At 33.9% G+C, this 20,255-nt stretch overlaps 1 protein-coding gene across 1 annotated transcript; it reads left to right on the forward strand.

Moving 5' to 3' along the window:
- The first annotated feature begins 2,058 nt into the window (after window positions 1-2,058).
- LOC134722827 (solute carrier family 22 member 4-like) lies at window positions 2,059-19,744 on the forward strand. The gene is made up of 9 exons (XM_063586456.1): window positions 2,059-2,361; window positions 3,246-3,667; window positions 4,313-4,537; window positions 4,962-5,096; window positions 6,358-6,440; window positions 11,254-11,371; window positions 12,841-12,913; window positions 17,628-18,001; window positions 19,636-19,744. The coding sequence occupies exons 1-9, from the start codon at window positions 2,059-2,061 to the stop codon at window positions 19,742-19,744; spliced, it is 1,842 nt and encodes a 613-aa protein (XP_063442526.1).
- Window positions 19,745-20,255: the final 511 nt, after the last annotated feature.

Raw genomic sequence — 20,255 nt, forward strand, 5'->3', positions numbered from 1 at the left:
CTCATCCGTTTCGTTTCCGTTTAGTATCCGTTACGTGTCCGTTATACATCCGTTGGAGGTTTGGGAGATAAATTCACCAACGGACTTCTAACGGACGTCTAACGGATACAACGGATGTTTAACGGATGAGAAACGGACTTCTACCGGACATATAACGGACAAATACGGATGATGAACGGATCTGAAAAGGATAAAATTAATGCCAATTGAAAATTTCTCGTCAGAAATGCCAAAAAGATTCCTTAAGGTTCATGAATGCTTATTACTCATTATCGATCTAACAATCAAGCAACTGTTAAACTTATTCAGGTCAGACACTGCCCTTTAGCGCCATTTTGAAGAACAAACAAAAACCAGTTACACAGAACTCTGATTCTGACTTTTGATTCTGATTTTGACTCTGGAAGCTCACAAATCAAATAGATTTGCTTTCATTATATATTGCATGTTTTTTCAGATTTGTTTGGTAGTATTTGCATGATTTTTTTATGTGATAGTCGGTTTAAAAGCTCATCAGAGCTCATGTTTTGTCTGTTATTATGTATATATATGCCGACTCTAAATAAAATCTACTTACTTAATAACTTAACTAGAACATTTTCAATATTAATGCGATTTAGATGTATTATTATTGTAGCCAAACTTTTTTCGTGTATCTTGTTTATCCGTTTTATCCGGTACGCTTCCGTTAGGTGTCCGTTTTATGCGTAACTCGTCCGTTGGATGTACGTTCAACATCCGTTCTGTCCGTTACGTCACCGTTTCTCGTCCGTTGCATATCCGTTATGCATTCGTTACGCGTCCGTTTTAGTTGGTCCTTACATCAACGGACGCCCAACGGATAACAATTTTGTCAACGGACAAATTTTATTTTCATCCGTTAGGCGTCCGTTCGTCTTATCCGGTAAGGTGTGACCGAGGCTTTACTAAGTGTGAATCTTCGTTTTTTCTGTTGTTGTCCCTATTATGACTTAGATTTAGAATAAAAAGATGTATTTATTTTAGTTGTTACATGTACGATAATTATTTTTACATTCAATTGTGTAATAGTAGCTGCATGTTAATTTGCTAAAATCATTTGTGTTCAAAATAATTAAATTATTGAAACCCCTTTGTCTTTCAACTAAAATATTGATAATTCTACTTTCCTTGTCTATGTTGTTCCGCTAGTGATAGTCATACACTTTGATTGATTGATTGATTAATTGATTGATTGATTGATTGATTGATTGGCTATCTATGTATCTATCATTGATTAATTGATTGATCGATTGGTTAGATTGTTGATTAATTAACCCATTGATTGATTGATTGATCATAGATTGATTAATTGATTGATTAATATTTACTTATTAATTTATTTATTAGTCTATTCGTCTATTAATTGATTTATTGGTACTTATATACTTATTTGGTTTTATTGTAGTCTCTAAATATAGACTGGGAAAACAAATGATAAATCATGATGGACCTTTACAATAGCTCAAGGATGTTATGACTATATGTTTATATTAGAAGAAGTTTAGAAGTAAAGCTGATGGTGAATAATGTGTTTTTAAATGTATTTTAAATTTAACACAAACTCAATATAAAATTTGATAGCAAGCCAAAAAAGATGAAACATATCAAGCCTGTTTACCATCATCAGATATATTTTCACAATTTTGTATAGAGAATTTTTAATATTTTCACAAACATTCCATAATCCTCAGGGAAAACACTATGGTAATGAATGACAAAAATAAAACACCTATAAGGTTGTTAAAAACATCAAACTGCATAAACTGCAGTACATCAAGGTGCAGGTAAGACAATTTTATTTAAGACTTTAAACTTGAAAATAACATTATACGATATAACAAAAAAAAAATATACCTGCCTAGTAAAGATGCAGATGATACTTACCAGAAAATAGTATTTTCTTCATATGGTCAAAAACAAACTACGACATCAGGCTGAAAAACACTTTAGAAAATTAAAACTGAAGAAAGAGTATATCATTCCAATTTCATTTATGCAGTACGGTTTCGTTTCCTTCTAGATGAAATATCATCGAACATGTCAACAACGTCTGTCACAGATTTTCTCGAAGATACGTTAAAGAAATGTGGCGGGCTTGGACGTTTCCAATGGATGATCATCGCTAGTGTTTTAGGCGGGAAAGTAAGCGTCACTTGGAGCATGTTGATGATGTCATTTGGTGGCGCTATTCCAAACTGGTCATGTCAATGGGGAAACCTGTCGTCATTCACAGTTGACATACATGACACTGACAACACGTGCAGTGCTCCCAGTAATTATAGCGATTTGATATGTGTCATGAAAACATTTGATCCATCGCTCCATACGGTTGTTAGTGAGGTATGTATTTAAGTAAGACATCAATTAGTTAAAATATCCAAACTAGTCATAACATTAGAATAAATTGAGTAAGTCAGAAACGATTCAAGCCTTCTGGTAAAGCAGCAACGATTAAACCAATACAAGTAAAGCTAAACCCACGGCCCATGGTCTCCATAAAAGATGTTAAAGCTAAATGCGCAATTTAAAAGAAAACACAATTCTAGAAGCATGCACTATTTACTAGATTACCTTAGCTGTATTTGGCAACACTTTTTGGAATTTTGGTCTAATGCTCTTCAACTTCGTACTTTTTTTGGCCTTTTTAACTTTTTTGGATTCGAGCGTCACTGATGAGTCTTTTGTAGACGAAACGCGTCTGGCGTATATACTAAATTTAGTCCTGGTATCTATGATGAGTTTATTTAAACAAAAAAATGTATTCAGGGCATCGATCATGATTGATTAATATAATAGATTTAATGTAACGATCACTAGTCTGTCAACTCTGATGTCTCTCGCAACATGGTATGTTTGACTTCGATATCAATTGACAAAGCTTGCTTCACACTTTGCGCCGAAAATTAAACTCTGACTGCATGCCAAGGTGTAGCCGAGAACCCTAAAAATATCCTTAAAGAAAAAAATGTGAAAATGTCTGTATTAAAGCTGTGGTAAATGACGTAGTCAAACGTCACAATTAGGTAACATTGGTTTTAATTATTCGTTTTTCCTATGCTATCGCGTCGGCTGCATACCTTGACAGCAAATTAAATGATGCATGATATTCAAAACGAATAAAAAGTATGGGAGACAAAGAAAAAAAAAGAGTTTATTACGTGAAGGTTATTGAAAACCAATAAATTATTATATAATGTGGTGTGTGTGTGTGTATTATATTTTAGTGGGATCTTGTGTGTGACCGAGACTGGATAACACAAACAATAACAACTATTCAGATGAGTGGACTACTTTTTGGTGGATTGGTAGCAGGACAAATAGCTGATATGTTTGGACGTAAACCTACCTATTTTTTATCTATGCTTATGCTGTTCGTCTTTAATCTTGTAGCAGCTTTCTCGACCAGCTGGCAGATGTTTGCAGTTTTAAGGTTTTTAATTGGAATTGGGTGTGGATTTTATTTGACTGTTTACTTTACGTTCACAATTGAGTTTATTTCTGGTAAATATCGCCCAATGCTAATTGCGATTCCGTCATGGCCGATATATGCCGCTGCCTTTGGTGGAATGGTCTGCTTGATTAATGATTGGATGTATCTTCATATTGCAACAGCTGTGGCCACACTACCTTGGCTGTTTACATGGTGGTAAGCTAGATTAAAAAAAAATCAAGGAAAATTATGAAACAATTGTTATACTGTAGTTAATATAAAAAAAAATAGTCTTCGAATTTATAAATAATATCAAAAGGCAAACTGTATGAGTCACACATCGTAAGAAAAATGTTACAAATAATGCTAAAACAAATGCAATTCACTTGAATCAGTAACTATTTTGTAAAAGAAACGATAAGAGACATGAATATACAACACGAACACAAGAAATCGTTGATACGCACAAACGAGAAATAAACCATACGACACACTTAAAAACCAAAAAGGTTCCTCGATGGCAAGTTTGTTCTTTAAAGTGGTTTCGGTGTTAACGAACTGATGTGTATCAAAACATTTTTTTCTTGAAAACAAACCGTGTTCTTAAACTTATCAATTAACCAGTTTACGTGGGTTTACGCGTGATTTGAACAGGCAAACAATTCAGGTCAACACTTCGCAATTACTTTTAAATAATAATGCAAAAAAAAAAATCAGAAACTTAAACACTAAACTGAACTATTTTGAAAAAAAAATCACTTTTAATGTCAAAGAGCAGTAACCGTTTACAGCACATGTGAAGCTTGTTCTTTCTGCTACATAACTATTGCATGTTTTGATAATTTATAATCATTATTTTAGGATTATTCCTGAAAGTTTTAGATGGCTTGTTTCCAACTACAAAGTCGACAGAGCGAAAAAAATCATTGGGAGGATGGCCAGGATAAATAAAAAGCCAGTACCAGACTTGTCGAACATTGATTTTCTATCAAAATCAATTTCTAATGATGGTAAAAAGTACACATTTGGCGATGTGCTCAAAAATAGAGAACTGTTGAAGAAGACAGTCCTTCTTGGGGTCGGATGGTAATTACTGTATTTCTCGATGTAATGGGAATATTTGTTTTACCATAACATAATGTTTTATACAGAAACGAGATCGACGTTCATGCCAAATTTATAACATATAAAATTCGAATGGAAATGGGGAATGTGTCAAAGAGACAACAACCCGACCATAGAAAAAACCAACAGGAGAAGGTCACCAACAGGAGAAGGTCACCAACAGGTCTTCAATGTAGCGAGGAATTCCCGCACCCGGATGCGTCCTTCAGCTGGCCCCAGTTTGTTCTATGCTCATTACAATTTTCAAAAATATTTATATATATGATACAGTACCAACACATAGTAAGCAATAACAAAATATTACCGCCTCAGTGTAATGATATTTTTGTTCTCACTAAAGAGATAATGAAATATGCCAAATATACACTTACATGTACCTTTCCAGGACATCATGTGGATATGCGTATTACGCCATCAGTTTTGGTGTACAGCAACTGTCAGGAAGTTTGTGTTTGAATCTTTTTCTACTTAGTGTGGTAGAGATTCCTGCTCAATCAGTGACTTGGTTTTTTAATCATTAGTAAGTAAATAGTCGAATTTTTTTATACGGATTTTGTTCCTAATAAAATGAACTTGATATGCCGTAGTCATGGTAGTATAATAGTATAGAAAATGTAAGTCAGCAGAGACAAAGCAGTGTAACAACAATACAAATTTAGGAGGTGTAGTATAATTGCCTATGAGGTGAACCTATCAACCAAAACAAAATGACAAGTTTTGGGAACAAACTAAAACATTTTTAAAACCACATTAAAAAGCATCGTTTCTTAAAAGTTAAATGTCGAAAAGCTTGCATTCAGGTATACTAGTGCCTTATTGCTGAAATAATCCACACTTTATAAACCAAATGATATAAACAAAAAGTAGCTTCATCAGTCTAGAAGTGATCGCCATTTTTCTAAGGTTATAATGTTATAATCTTTAAAGTTTTAAATTCTAGCACAGGGGCACGACTCACAAAATTTAAAATGTTTAACAGATTGTTCCTTGTTTCTTTATCCTATTTGTGAGTGTGAATATAAAATGTATTTCTTATATTTATTCTAAATATTGTTTAAACTTAAGAGCAAACCACATTATATATAATTTTATACTATACAGTTTTATTTGCTTTATTTAACCGTTTTCCTCTTCTTTGTAAATATGCAGTACGTATAAAAAAGAAGATGTGGTATGATTGCTAATGAGACAACTATCCACAAAAGATCAAAATGACACAGACATTAACAACTAAGGTTATAATGTTATAATCTTTAAAGTTTTAAATTCTAGCAGAGGGGCACGACTCACAAAATTTAAAAATAATTTAAAATGTTTAACAGACTGACCCTTGTTTCTGAATCCTATTTGTGAGTGTGAATATAAAATGTATTTCTAATATTCATTCTAAATATTGTTTAAACTTAAGGGCAAACCACATTATAAATAATGTTATACTATACAGTTTTATTTTCTTTATTTAACCGTTTTCCTCTTCTTTGTAAATATGTAGTTCGTATATAAGAAGATGTGGTATGATTGCTAATTAAGACAACTATCCACAAAAGACCAAAATGACACAGACATTAACAACTATAGGTCACCGTACGGCCTTCAACAATGAGCAAAGGCCATACCGCATAGTCAGTGTCGTTTTTCACACAATGCGCAATGTTTGCAAAAATACGGCATCAATAATTTCATGTATGAATAAGTATACTTGAACTTAGACTCATACTTCATCTTTTTTTTAGTTCTGTATTTCTTGTCACTTTTATAAAATTCATCAATTTATTTTAAAGCATCGGTAGAAAAAGGACAACGATGATGTTTTTTCTAATAGCTTCCATAGCAGGATTCGTCGTTGGAGTTATACAACTACTAGGTATGTCAATTGAAAGAGGAAACCCAACCATTTTAGTTAATACCGTGACGATATTCCATAGTTTTTATTTCCTATCATGACCTCCTTGATAGAGGATTGCTACTAACAAAGAAGCAATTGAGTCCCCAAAGTTCCTAGTGGTGGAGTTTAAAATCATCCCTTTGAAATTTCACGGCCGACACTCGGCTAACCGAGAGATAGGTCGGTTAATATATATTGAGTATGCGGCTATATCGGCGGTGGGTCTGTTAATCGGGTTGGTTATACGTCTGTTAAGAGTAAAACACGCAATTTAATGTTAAACTCTGTTAAATATACAGATTTTTTGGCACATTATGAGAATCACATCAAAAAAAGAAAAGTGTCTGACAAAATGATATCTATCATAGAACATTTTCTACCATTAAAAAAAATGCATAGCCTGCGCAATTTTAAGTAAAACGAAAAGGCGTCGCGCAAGTATGTGGTTTTTATGCTTGTACGCATAGCAATATTTTAGATAAAAAGCCAAAAAACATTTTTAGATATGATTTAAAGGACACAAAGTAGTACTTTGGTTCTAAAAAATCAATTGTCATTGATAAATATTTCATAATTGTTATATTAGTTGAGTTATACCACATTTTAATGAATATTAGGGGAATACAGTCTGTTAATGGGTTGGACAATTTAAATCGTGTCAGTTAAGAGTTATTTAGCCACGACAATAGTCTTACTACCTTGAGTTTATATTTTCACATTGAAAAATTGAGATGTACTTGTGACCAAAAAACTACAATATGGTGCAACAGTATCCTTATAGAAAGAGCACATTTTCTTTTTTTCTTTCTCTGCATTTCATTAAAAGGGTGTGTCACTTCAAATTAGCGTTATATGGACTGATTGGCCGCTCGAATTCGCATGCATTTATTATTTACGCCAAGTTATCTATCAGCCTTATTTTTTTGTTTGTTCAAAGTCTGTAACATCTATGAATCTGTCATGTGTTAAAATTCAGCTGGTTTAATTCCATGAGTTTTCTTTGGAATACTAAGGCTTTTCTACCTCAGGAATAGATTACCTTATGCCCCGCGTCACACATTAGCGGATAGACCAGCGTGCACCAAACGTACAGAGATAACTATAAAAAGTCGGTATACGTTCGTTGCACTGCATAGGAACTCTAAAGCAATCGTTCAAAGCGCGTCGAAATACAAAGGTAAAATTGAGAAAGGAAATTGGGAATGTGTCAAAGCGACAACAACCCGACCATAGAACAAGCAACAGACAAAGGCCACCAATGGGTCTTCATTGTAGAGAGAAACTAGTACAGTGATAATGGACGTCATAATAAACTCCGAATTATACACAAGAAACTAAAATTAAAAATTATATAAGACTAACAAAGGCCAGAGGCTCCTGACTTGGGACAGGCGCAAAATTACGGAGGGGATAAACATGTTTATGAGATATCAATCCTCCCCTATACCTCTAGCCACTGAAGGAAAGTAAATACGCTTGATGAACGCTACAACCCGAGGAAATTTTTATGCAGCATAAAAAACATACAACATACGCCAACAAATGTTTCTTGAACGCCGGATAAACGCTTGGCCTTAGATACGCTTCTAGTACGCCCAATACACGCTTAAGGGCATACGATACAGTTTTGATCCTGTATTTACAAGTTCATGAAAATTTGCTATTTTGTACCTGATTAAATCAAATATGTAATAAAAAAATATACCTTCATGTGCTACTTTTTGAGTAAAACGAGGTCGAAATTTTGTTTATTTGCTCGAAATTCAGATTGTGGCCGTAATTTCTTTTTCCAAAGAAAGACATAACTTTTTTGTTATAAAAGATAAACACAAATTGTTTTTTGTTAAATAATCGGTAATTTCTGTATTTTATAAATATCTTAAAAAAATATGCAATTTTTTATTCAGAAAAAAAACCTCATATTTATCAAATGTTCATGAATTGAGGAAAAAGCGTCATTTTTTACTGCATGTTTATCAAAATTAAAAAAAATCCTCTATTTACAGTTTTATAAAATTTGGGTCACATAATCTCCCGGCAAAATGAAACAAAATGCTGTTTTGAAAAAAAGGGGTCCATGAACTCGTTTTCAAATTAAATCAGTTTGAATGATAAAAATCAGTCGAAAAATGCATCTTTTTCCGATATGTCACCGTTGACGTCGCGAAAATTACAAATTACGTTAGCAACGTCATTAACTTCCCTGTAACTGTATCGTATGCCCTTTTAAATTAAAGCATATTGGCAGCGTAAATGATTTTTAACACGCCGAAGCTATACGCTGATGTGTGACGCCGGTATTAGTTGTATTTCCTCAATGCTTTTCAACTTTGTGTTTGGCCTTTTAAACATTTTTTCGAGCGTCACTGATGAGTTTTTCGTAGACGAAACGCGTTTCTGGCGCAATATAAGGCGCAAATATCAAATTTCAATCCTGATATCTATGAGAATTTTATTTCCGGTATGTATTTTCTTTTGCACCGAGTCATCATTCTCATTTCCTGCCGCCTAAGGAAATGTCTGTACCAAGTTCTAAACCGTGGTTCTAAACAAGAAATAAACATTAGTAAGTTTTTTTTTATATTAGTGTTGGGTGCTGATTTAATGTCTAACAAAAAGACAATTTTATATCCCTGTAAATCACAATAAATGCATAATATTATTATTTTTTTCGAATAATGATGTATCCCTATATATGATATCGTAAGTCATTTAGCCGACTCGCAGTCCGCAAACGTGCTTGTTTTTCTATCGAGTGACCTTCAAGGTGGTGTAGAGAAAGGTTGATGTTGAAAGGTTTGTCTTTATTTGTTTGCATTATAAACATATTTCAGTTCATTTGATAAAAAAAAATCAAAACATTAGAAAGTTTATCTCTGATTAATGTACTTGTTAACTATGTAAATGAAAAATTGGTGCAATCCATATTTATGAAACAGAATCCACATGATATATGCGACCATTCTTTGATGAAATTAATATAAATTTACTTTGATTTTACACTTTTTAAAATCATTTCTATCAATTTTCAGATTCCATTGTCTAAACTTATGTTTCATTGTTTATGTGTTGTAACCATTTATTCTAGCCACTAATCTTGGGCCTATCTCTTTAGGGAGCTACCATTTGATTTTTATGGGGGGGGGGGGGGGGGGGCTAGGATGACATTTGAAAAAAATAGGCAGGACAGTAGTTTTGAGTAAAAAAAAAGGCAGGATGAGACACTTGCCAAAAAAAAAAGTCAGGATGACATTTTATGTAAAAAAAGTCAGGATAAACTAAAAAAAAAAAAGCAGGACCGGATAGAGTGAAAAATAAAAAGGCAGGACACAGATTACAACTAAAAAAAAATGCAGGACACAATTTTTCATCCTAGCCCCCCATAAAAATCAAATGGTAGCTTCTTATTCAGACAACACCCCATATAGCAATTAAATTATACTTGTCTTGTAATGTCATTCATAACTCTTAACAGACCAATTAACAGACCGAGTTTTATACATCCGACCCATTAACAGACCATATTTTTATCAAACATTGATTTATGTCACCAAAATACAGTTTTTCGTGTAGATTTTTCACATATTCATGTTTATATGGTAAACAAACATAATGCCAGTCTTTTTTCGATGTTCAAAAGATTGCATGCAAGTAAACTCAACCAACTTGTAATTTTTGTGTACATTTTGTGTGTGTAAAATGTGTATAAATTTACTGATGAGTAACTCGCCTTTTCATTTTATAGATCGTTTATTGAAGCTAGAAAAAAAATAATTACACCACTGGGTTCAGTACTCCAAATCATTTTGTCAGACATGAATAGGTTTTATGATATAAATATAATTAAAAAGTTATACAATGAAACATGCTGACCTTGCACTGATTTTCACGATAACACCTGATTAACAGACTTTAGCCAACCCGATTAACAGACCCACCGCCGATATAGCCGCATACTCAATATAGATTAACCGACCTATCTCTCGGTTAGCCGAGTGTCGGCCGTGAATTTACTATGGTTTCATTTTAATTCGTTGGATACCATTTTTTTTGGATATCAATTTTATTGGATATCATGTGTACAGGGAAACCATGATTTTCTTTAAATTTTGAATGAAATAAATTTGTTGTATGATAAAATGTAGATTTTTTTTTAAATAACACCTTACAAAATATCCAACAAATTATAAGTTTTCATAAAACCTCGAAATTTGGTACCAACAAAAATAAATAAATTTCCAATAAACTGACGCTATCACGATTTGGGTGACTCTCAGTATGGAGTATCTATTTCAGACATGTTCAGAATTGTTATAAATACAATCACACCTCTACTCTTCGAATGTGACCTACCGAATAAAACATATCTCGTAATGTGTACTGACACGAGAGGTCACCCAAGAGTTTTGGTAGGATGAGTGAGGTTCAATCATTAGTTTCAAGCAGTCTTGTGCACTTTTGTTTGTGTCGTTTTCCGTTTTTTTTTCCATGGCTTTGTCAGGTTTTATCTGGTTATTTTTAAATTTTAATTAATATTATATCAGAACGTTTGGCTGTTTGTACATGTTATATTGCGATGGTGTCAATATTAAACAGATCAAATTTAAAGACTACTTGAATTTAAAACAGCGAGCATTTCAATAACCTATTTTAAAATAATTTCTCTTTTAGTAGATTTTAATTCATTTATGTGTGTGATTGTGCGTGATAAAATTTGATAAACTATTTTTGAGTTATAGACCAATGACTACTTTTAGTATTATTTTAAAATTCATTTGTATTTCTTTTATAGAGGTACCAAATAAAGGTCAGTTGATTAACGGATTTGCTTTGACGTCAAAGCTTGGTGTTGCAGCGGGATGGGCTTCTCTTATGCTTCTTACTTCAGAATCTTTCCCAACCGTTGTGAGGTATTATAAAACTTATTTCATGTTTGACATGTCAATTTACATATTTTTAAACACGATATTCCAACTTAGATCTATCAAAATATTTGGACTATTTTATTGTCTTTGACCAGATACAAACAGAACCAATATATCGTAGAGATCAGAACATTTTTTTCGTGTATCATTCAGAATGTCAACATCTGAAGGTTGTTTTAACCTATATGAAGTTGAACATTAAAGAGAACTCGTACATGCAATTATCAATAATTGTATATATATATATATATATACATACATTTTACTTCAAAAATATAATTCAATGGTAGAAATATTTGATATGTATATATCGGCAATATACATTCATTTGTAAAAGTGAGTTTGTCCTGGTGCGCATGTAACTAAATTCGTCAAATCATAAGTCCCCTATTTTGCATTTGTACGGAAAATCTAGATTCGTTATGTACTTAAAAAGAACAAAGAACAAAATGTATATATTTGCAAAATGAATATCAATAATGTGGTCATTTTTATAAATTTCTTGTTAACAAAACTTTGAATTTTTCGAAAAACTAAGGATTTTCTTATCCCAGGCATAGATTACCTTAGCCGTATTTGGCACCACCTTTTTGAATACTTGGGATTCTCAATGCTCTTCAACTTTGTACTTGTTTGGCTTTATAAATATTTTGATATAAGCGTCACTAATGAGTCTTATGTAGACAAAACGCGCGTCTGGCGTACTAAATTATAATCCTGGTTCCCTTGATAACTATTAACGCACATCGCACTTTCTGTCTATTTAAGATATTGCTTTCAACCCTTTTTGGGTTTGCTATAACGATTAATCTAGTATGTAATTAAGTAAAATATGGAATGAACGTAAATTTTAAAGACAAACTTCAACAACATAAAACGCTGCATCGTGAACCGACAATAACACATCACAGCGAATGGACAACAACACAGCATCATAAACGGACAATAATACTGCACTGTTTATAGAAAATAACAGCATCGTGATTAGACATCAACACTGCAACGTGAACAGACAATAACACAGCATCAAAAACAGACAGTAACACACATAGTGTAAAGAATATTAAAGCATCTGGAACGAAGAATAACAGCATAATTAACGAGCAACTATTGAACAGTTAATGGGCAACAACACTGCATTGTAACTGAAAGATTGTGTTAAATGAATCGCAGCATCCACAACTAGTAATCATATAACCATCTGCAAAAGGATAAATATATTTATTGTTCGATCTTTTGAAATATTAAAAAGTAAGAAGCATCGAATCAAATTTTTAATATCTTTCACAATCTGACATCACACATGACTGTTATCTAATTATATGTCAATTTACCTTATACAAAATGCTGGACAGTCATGAAAACCACATAAGTGATGACTTGATGTTAGTGATAAAACCTTTGAACATATATCTCTTATATAAAAACTTGAATCAGTAATATATCTTTTACAGAAACATAGGATATGGAATCCAAAATTCAGTATCTCGTATTGGTGCCATGATAGCTCCCCAGATAGTGTATGTGGTATGTAGCATGTATAAGTGTCTTGATAGTTCCTCAATAAGTATGTGTGCTACATGTATTGAGCACGCATTAGTGTCATGATAACTCCTTATATAATGTATGTGGTATGTACATGTAGTTATATATAAATGTTTTTTTCCGTGTCTTTACCAATAATTATTGACTCAAACCAGACAAAAAGAAAACCATGTCGATTAAACCAACGTTTTCATAGATTATGATATATGATTTCTAAATGCTAAACAAGTTGGTATTGGTCATCCTTTGGTAATGCAGTAGATGCACAAGAGACTAGAAATAAGTACTCGACTTTCCTTAGGTCGAAAGAGACATCGTGTTGTCCCATTTCAATTTGGTATTTTGTGTTGTTGAAGTGTACGACGCATTTTATATTCAACTTCTCCTACATCTGTAGTAAGTGTTGTATCAAAACGATGTATTTATTGCAATACAAAGAGACAGAACAGGCAGCTGCAAAAACAAAGAATTAAAAATCAGGGTCCTTTCGAGTTTTTGACACAACCGAGTTCGACAAAACAAGATTCGCTTGAATGAACATTTCAAATGATATTTGACTGTTTAAAAAAATACTATAAACTGTAAGACGAGTTCGATGGATAAAAAGAAAGAAATATCACGAAAACAACATCTAATAATTAAATCAACACATACAGGATTTCTGCTAGTGGCTAAAGGTATTCAAAAACGAAATTATATTCTAACTACATGTATCCAACTTATAAAGGATTTTAATAATTAGTTATAAAATAATGCAACTAAACCACGTTACATTCGGAAAACCAACACTGAAGTAAATAGACATACAACAAATTTAAAGGACAAAAAAATCTACCTTCCGATTTGAGCACAAACCGATAGGAAATAAATCTATTTAACTCTGTCTTTAATACTTTTATCGCTGGGGAAAAGCTTGCCTGAGTATATGTTATAATACGAAGGAGAGTATAAAAATATTCATAGCATTACAAAATCTTAATCTTTACCCTTTTTTTAAGAGCCAACACATACTACTGGAGTGATGTATTTCCTCTGTGGCGGTGTCATGTTCATTTCGACACTTTGTCTGATCGGGGTTGCAGAAACTGGTAAAAAGTCTCTTACTGATAGAATCGAAAAGAAGGAGAAAATATATAAACAGTCACGTCAGTCACGTGACAGTGTAATAACCAATGGAAGATAATAAAGGATTTGAATGTGAATACTCATCACATCTATGAGCATGGGAGTTGTTGTGGAAATATTACATATATATATTATGCACAGTTTGTTGAGCATGGTAATCTTTTCAATATCTTAAACGGTAGTAATACTTCTGCATCAGATGCCAATGTCGACAACTGCCGTCTCTTCAGTGATGCTTGAGTTCAACATATTTTAAATCCAAAAATATATAAACTGTGAGGAGCTAAGGATCACAAAATATATACAGTTTGCAAGTGACACTTGACAAAGCATTCAATGTATACATACTTTAGTTTATATTTTGTCTTGTGCATTTACATTTAATGCATATTTTATAGCATATTAAAGATATTATTATTACCAGTGTTATTTCAACTGATCGGGCGGAGCTTACGTTTCTATTTGCATATTAACAGTCAATTTTGTACTTGTTTGGGTTTACAAATATTTTGATATGAGCATCACTGATGAGTATTATGTAGACGAAACGCGCGTCTGGCGTACTAAATTATAATCCTGGTACCTTTGATAACTATTTGAAAATGTTCGAGATAAGGATTATTGTTGTTCCAATTATCATTGATTTCTTATCACCTATCAGTGTCTCTAAACGGAGTATACAAAAGAAATGAGTAAATGATAATAGTATGGGACAAATAAGTAAACATTTAATTGATGAATTTATCCCAAAACACCTGTCTATAGATGGACTGATGAGCGAATCGGTTGAACCTCGCCAAGTCAAGTGAAATGTTGGACTTTTGCACTCAAAAGCAGAACAACATGTATTTCTTTACATATTGTGCAACTTATAAAGTAATAGTCCATCAGCTGGTATGGTAAAATTTCAGTTCTGTGTTACACACCAGGGTACCGCATTGTTAGTGGTTGCTCTAGCCAGTTGATACTGATCAATTTGTTTTAATCAATTCCAACCATGGTTGTTAGGTGACGTAACAGTGTTGTGTTCAAGAGCAGATTTCCTTTGCCTAAAAGTTGGCTAGTTTCATGCGCTTTAACAAAGTATCATTTGTAGGGAGCAGTAGATGACAATAAAAGTGTTTTTTTCATTGATGTTATTAATTTCGTAGCCATATATAGTATCAACAAAACTACTCGAGTATTTTAATCAACTTTTTGCATACCTCTTCAAAGGTTTTACATATTCAGACGGGATAGACCTTTTGAACAGAACGTGTCCAAACACTGAATCCTTTGTTTTTTCCCTTTACCAGACAAATCACTAACTGAATCCCAACCAATAAAGGCGTGACATTCTGGCAGGGCTCTACAAACTTTCTTCAAAGCCCTTTTCTAAAAGACCAACCAGGACATATTTATTTGTCGTAACAGGTGTACAATCAACGTTTGCAAGAGACCAAGGAATGATGGAAGAGGACATATGTTAAACTTGAGTACCTGTCGCATATCCAACTGTATTGTCTAGACTATGACAAGCAGGCGGCCAACAATATTTCAATTTGCTTTCAATTTTTTTTTGTATTTATTAGCTATTTTAAAACTGCTTACCTTTTATTTCCTTTGTTGAAAATGTAAGTAATGATAGTCTTTTGATTGGTTTGATGATATTAGTTAACTGTTGAATAAGCCGTTCAGTAATGAAATTTTCTGATGCCAACTTTCCCTTTAAATACGCGTTTAGAAAGTCGCACCGTCATTCATTCCGAAGAAGCAACAGTACCCAAGGTCAAGCCAGATAACTGCTCCGATGTTTCAAACGGATTTGTCCAGCTTTTCAGTGTCTGAACCAATTTTAAAACATCCTTTCTATCTCGCATCATACAATATTTCCCAAGTTCTTTATGAGCGGATGTTTCAGGGTTAACCATTCCTGCCAAATTACGTAATTTTGATGATGTTGCAGATCTTTCATGTGCACTTTTAACAGAAGACCTTTATTTAAACTGAATCCAACAATGCCACCTTGTGTTTTGGTATCTCTGTTCAACGCTTGCTTGATAATTTGGCCAACTGAAGATCTAGAAAATATATAAGAGCTTCTTTGAACACAAAACAGATATACATGAGCATCAGGATTGGTATTTGGCAGACTTTGCATATGAAGCGGATAGACTGACACATATTGGGAATAGTTCCTACGGTCATATGCAAAAAAAACATGGTAACAAATTTTCAACACATGCCAAATGAAGTGCCCAAATTAACTTCCCTTTTTGCTTTTGTAAACTACAATAAAAGTTTATTTATATGTAAGATTTCCAAAAACTTTTTTTGGTCCCTAACTTAAATTGCAGTATATATTAAATGCCTCAAATATTTTACCAACATAAGGTGACATCAGCAAGGTTTTAAAGCTGTCGTCTGTTATACTGCGTCTGATTTATTTTATAAAACAAGAGAAAATTCATTGAATAGTGAAGCAATGTATACAAGTAAGAAGGAAAGAAAATAATATTTAAACACTATTACACAGGAACAATGTATACATTACGAAAAGCAAATAAATAGTAGCCAGATGGTATGTCAAATCGACATATTTTTGTGCTAAAGAAATCAAAAAGTCCGAACAAATTCCCCAAACAGACTATTAAACCTGTGTTCAAAGCGATGATGTTTTACGAATAAATTGACAATCTAAACTCGATCACCACAACGCGAAACACACAATATAATCAAGCACACCTTTATTGAGTTAGAGAGAGTGTACCCATTTCAAAACGCAAAAGTTTAACCTGAATTTGTCATTTTTTCATAAATATTTCGTTACACAGTTGCTTTATATAACAATTTGTCTAAAAAAAAATTGTTTTCAGTTGCAAATTGATAAGCTTAAAGTACTGATGTGTGCACTGAGTTATGAATATATTGTCGACAGAATCGAAGACGGTAATGTGATGATTTCCAATATTTCATAACTGTTAGTACATTTCATTGAATAATATATTTTAGACGATATACACGGTAGGTATAGTGTGCGGCTAGGATTGTGGTTTTTCGGGTGATTTGATCGGGCTGTTTCGAGTGTGACCACTATTTTTCGAGTGAATATGATTAAAATGTAAACAAACAGATTTCTTTACTAACAAGACGTGATATAGAAGCTTGAGTTTTATAGACAAGGTTATACATGATATGTTAGCATTTTAGATATAAATATAGTATCATTCTGACATTGCTTTTGTGCTTGTGGTTTGTTCCACAGGATTGTGTAAGCGTCTAGTGTGGTTAGAGCCATAGGCTCGCTATCACCGCTGGCTAGCCTGCATTGCAGGTGAAAAGAAAGCTGAGTGTGTAAGTCTTTTTGCCAGTACATAGCCTCTACACTATTCTAGATTTCTACAATGCCTCCTCGCGACAGCACATGGTAACTAGGATCTAGCATTCTAGGCATTATTGTAGAGGATCTCGGAGCAGCAAAGGCTCCAGAGATGCAGTGTGTAGACCCATCGGCGTTTGGACTCGCCCTCGCACTCATCAACCTTGTCCCAACTATGGGTAAATAGTACCACTGCCTTGTGGTTCGATCTAGGAAGATCAAAGGCTATGGGAGCAGACCCAGAAAGAAAAGCTGAATAGCCATGGTAGGCAATCGTCTATGGGAAAGAATACCCAGACAGCAAAACTCCATCCTGCAGGTAGTAGGTTTATCGCATGGCTAATCACCAGGCAGAGTAAAAAGAAGCTGATTACGGAAACCACACCAAACGAAAGACTGAATTGCGTGAACGAGGACATACGTCATACAGACGACCCAATGAATGTGTCTAGTGAAAGCAGAAATGCAGCTAGGGGCAAGAAGTGTGGACTCTTAACCGCAAACAATGTTCTCAGCATAGGGGCATGGAATGTGCGGACCATGTATGAGACGGGAAAAACAGCACAAGTTGTTAATGAGATGAGAAGGTATAACATCAGTATACTAGGTGTCAGTGAATGCAGATGGTTAAACAACGGATCGATCACAACTGACACAGGTGAGACCATACTGTTCTCAGGCCGAACAGACAACAAACACTATGAGGGAGTTGCTTAAGTACTAAGCAAGGAAGCAAAAAGAGCTCTTCTAGAATGGCAACCAGTTGATGAAAGGCTTATTATGGCAAGATTCTACTCAAAATACCGGTACTCAAAACTGTCAGTGATTCAATGCTATGCACCTATCAACGAAGCTTGTATTGAGAACAAGAATAAGTTTTATGACAAATTACAATCCCTTGTCAGTAAAGTACCAGCACATGATTTATGTCTTGTAATTGGTGATCTAAATGCAAAGATTGGGGTAGACAAGTCATGTAAGGAAAGAATAATTGGAAAACATGGATGTGGAGAATGCAATGGAAATGGTGGACTTTAAGTAGATTTATGCGGCTGGAATGGTCTAGTTATTGGAGGTTCCTTATTTCCACACAAGGACATTCACAAGCTTACATGGAACTCACCAAATGACAGGGACCAAAACCAGATAGACCACATAATTGTAAATGGAAGATGGAGAAAGTCTCTGATGTATGTCTGTGTCAAAAGGGGAACCGATTGTGGAAGTGACCACCACCTTCTACTTGGGAAAGTTAAACTTAAACTGAGAAAGGTAGTCAGACCACAGCATAACAGAAAAGCATATAACATCCACCGCCTCAAAGACAACACGATAAGACAAAAATTTAACATCAGCATAAGAAACCAATACCAAACACTACATAACATCAGTGAAAACAACGACAACATTGGTCCTGATTTAAATGAACATTTAACTGTCTTGCCTGTCTTGTGCCTTTCTTTCAGCTTCTCCCCATGTCATTCCTATGATTCTTAGTTCGCTCTCTATTGCACGTCGCCATGTTTCTTTCGGTATCCCTCTCTTTCTTTTCCCCTCTGATGGTGCCCAAACGAAGAGCTATCCTTGTGATGTCATGTTTATCTTTTCGTAGAACATAGTCAATCCATTTCCATCGCCTTTCTTAAATTTCTGATCTGATGTCTTGTTGTAAGGTTAGGGTGTATACTTCTTTATTACTGATGGTTTTTGGCCAGAGGATCTTGCAAATTTTTCGAAGACATGTATTGTGGAAAGATGACAGTTTGTTGAAGTCAGATTATATAACCCTCCATAAATCTGCACCAGATAGTAAAACTGATTTTACATTGCTATTAAAGATTTTGATTTTTGTGGACCTGGATAAATGTTGTTTTTTTCCACATTGTTCGTAATCTGCAGAAAGAAGTTCTGGCTTTGTTGATCCTTTCCATTATGATTTTGCTAGTGCCGTTGTCCTGGCTGATATTAGTACCTAGATAAGTAAAATTTTCCACGTCTTCTATGTTGTCTTCTTAAAGTGTTATTGGTTGTCTACTAGTTTTGTCATTAAGGCTTATTATCTTTGTCTTTTGTGCATTTATCTTTAAACCTACAAATAGAACAGTCTCGTGTAGTCTTGATGTTTTGTTCTGCATATTTGCTCTAGTTGTTGATATTATGCATATGTCGTCTGCAAAATCTAGATCTTCTAAGTTTGTGTTCATCGACCATCTTATTCCAGTTACTCAGTTGCCAAGTGTTCTTCTAATGCACCAGTCAATGACAATGAGGAAAGAAGGGAAGAGATGTTCTTGTCTAACTCAAGATTGTACAAGGAACCAGGTGGATAAGGTTCCATTGTGTAGGACACAGCATATGTAGTTGTTGTAGCTTTTACGGCTTTTTCCCATGTGATCTGGTACTTTTGCATTAGCATGTCTTTTGCAAAATTACTAATAAACTTGGTACTAAGTCATTCCATACATGTCTAGTTAAATGAAGTATCAAGTCCACTTTCATTCATTATTGATTTTATATTGTTGAACCACGTATCCTTATGATTTCGTGAAAAACTACAGTCCCAAGCATATATTCGTGATGGTAATCTTTTCGAGTGCATATTTACAACACGACACCAAAGCTTTATCATCTGACAATACTTTCGGATAGAGACTGGAATCCATGCCATTTCACCTCTCATTCTCGGTATCGGTGTGAACTTTCCGACTTCTTAGAAAGATCGTATAGCCATATTTTGCAGTTTGTCTATTCCTTCATATGATTTAAACCCCCATACTTCAGCACAGTAGGTCATACTTAGGGCGACTGTATTTTCAACAAGTTTAGTATACGTATCATAAT

This window comes from Mytilus trossulus, chromosome 6 (genome assembly GCF_036588685.1).
Source record: "Mytilus trossulus isolate FHL-02 chromosome 6, PNRI_Mtr1.1.1.hap1, whole genome shotgun sequence".
Classification (NCBI taxonomy): Eukaryota; Metazoa; Mollusca; class Bivalvia; order Mytilida; family Mytilidae; genus Mytilus; species Mytilus trossulus.

Coding starts and splice junctions, on each gene's coding strand:
- LOC134722827 (XM_063586456.1), top strand. CDS start 2,059: ATGTCAACAACGTCTGTCACAGATTTTCTCGAAGATACGTTAAAGAAA. Junction 2,362..3,245: donor TCCATACGGTTGTTAGTGAG/GTATGTATTTAA, acceptor ATTATATTTTAG/TGGGATCTTGTGTGTGACCG. Junction 18,002..19,635: donor GTTGTTAATGAGATGAGAAG/GTATAACATCAG, acceptor ATCTTATTCCAG/TTACTCAGTTGCCAAGTGTT.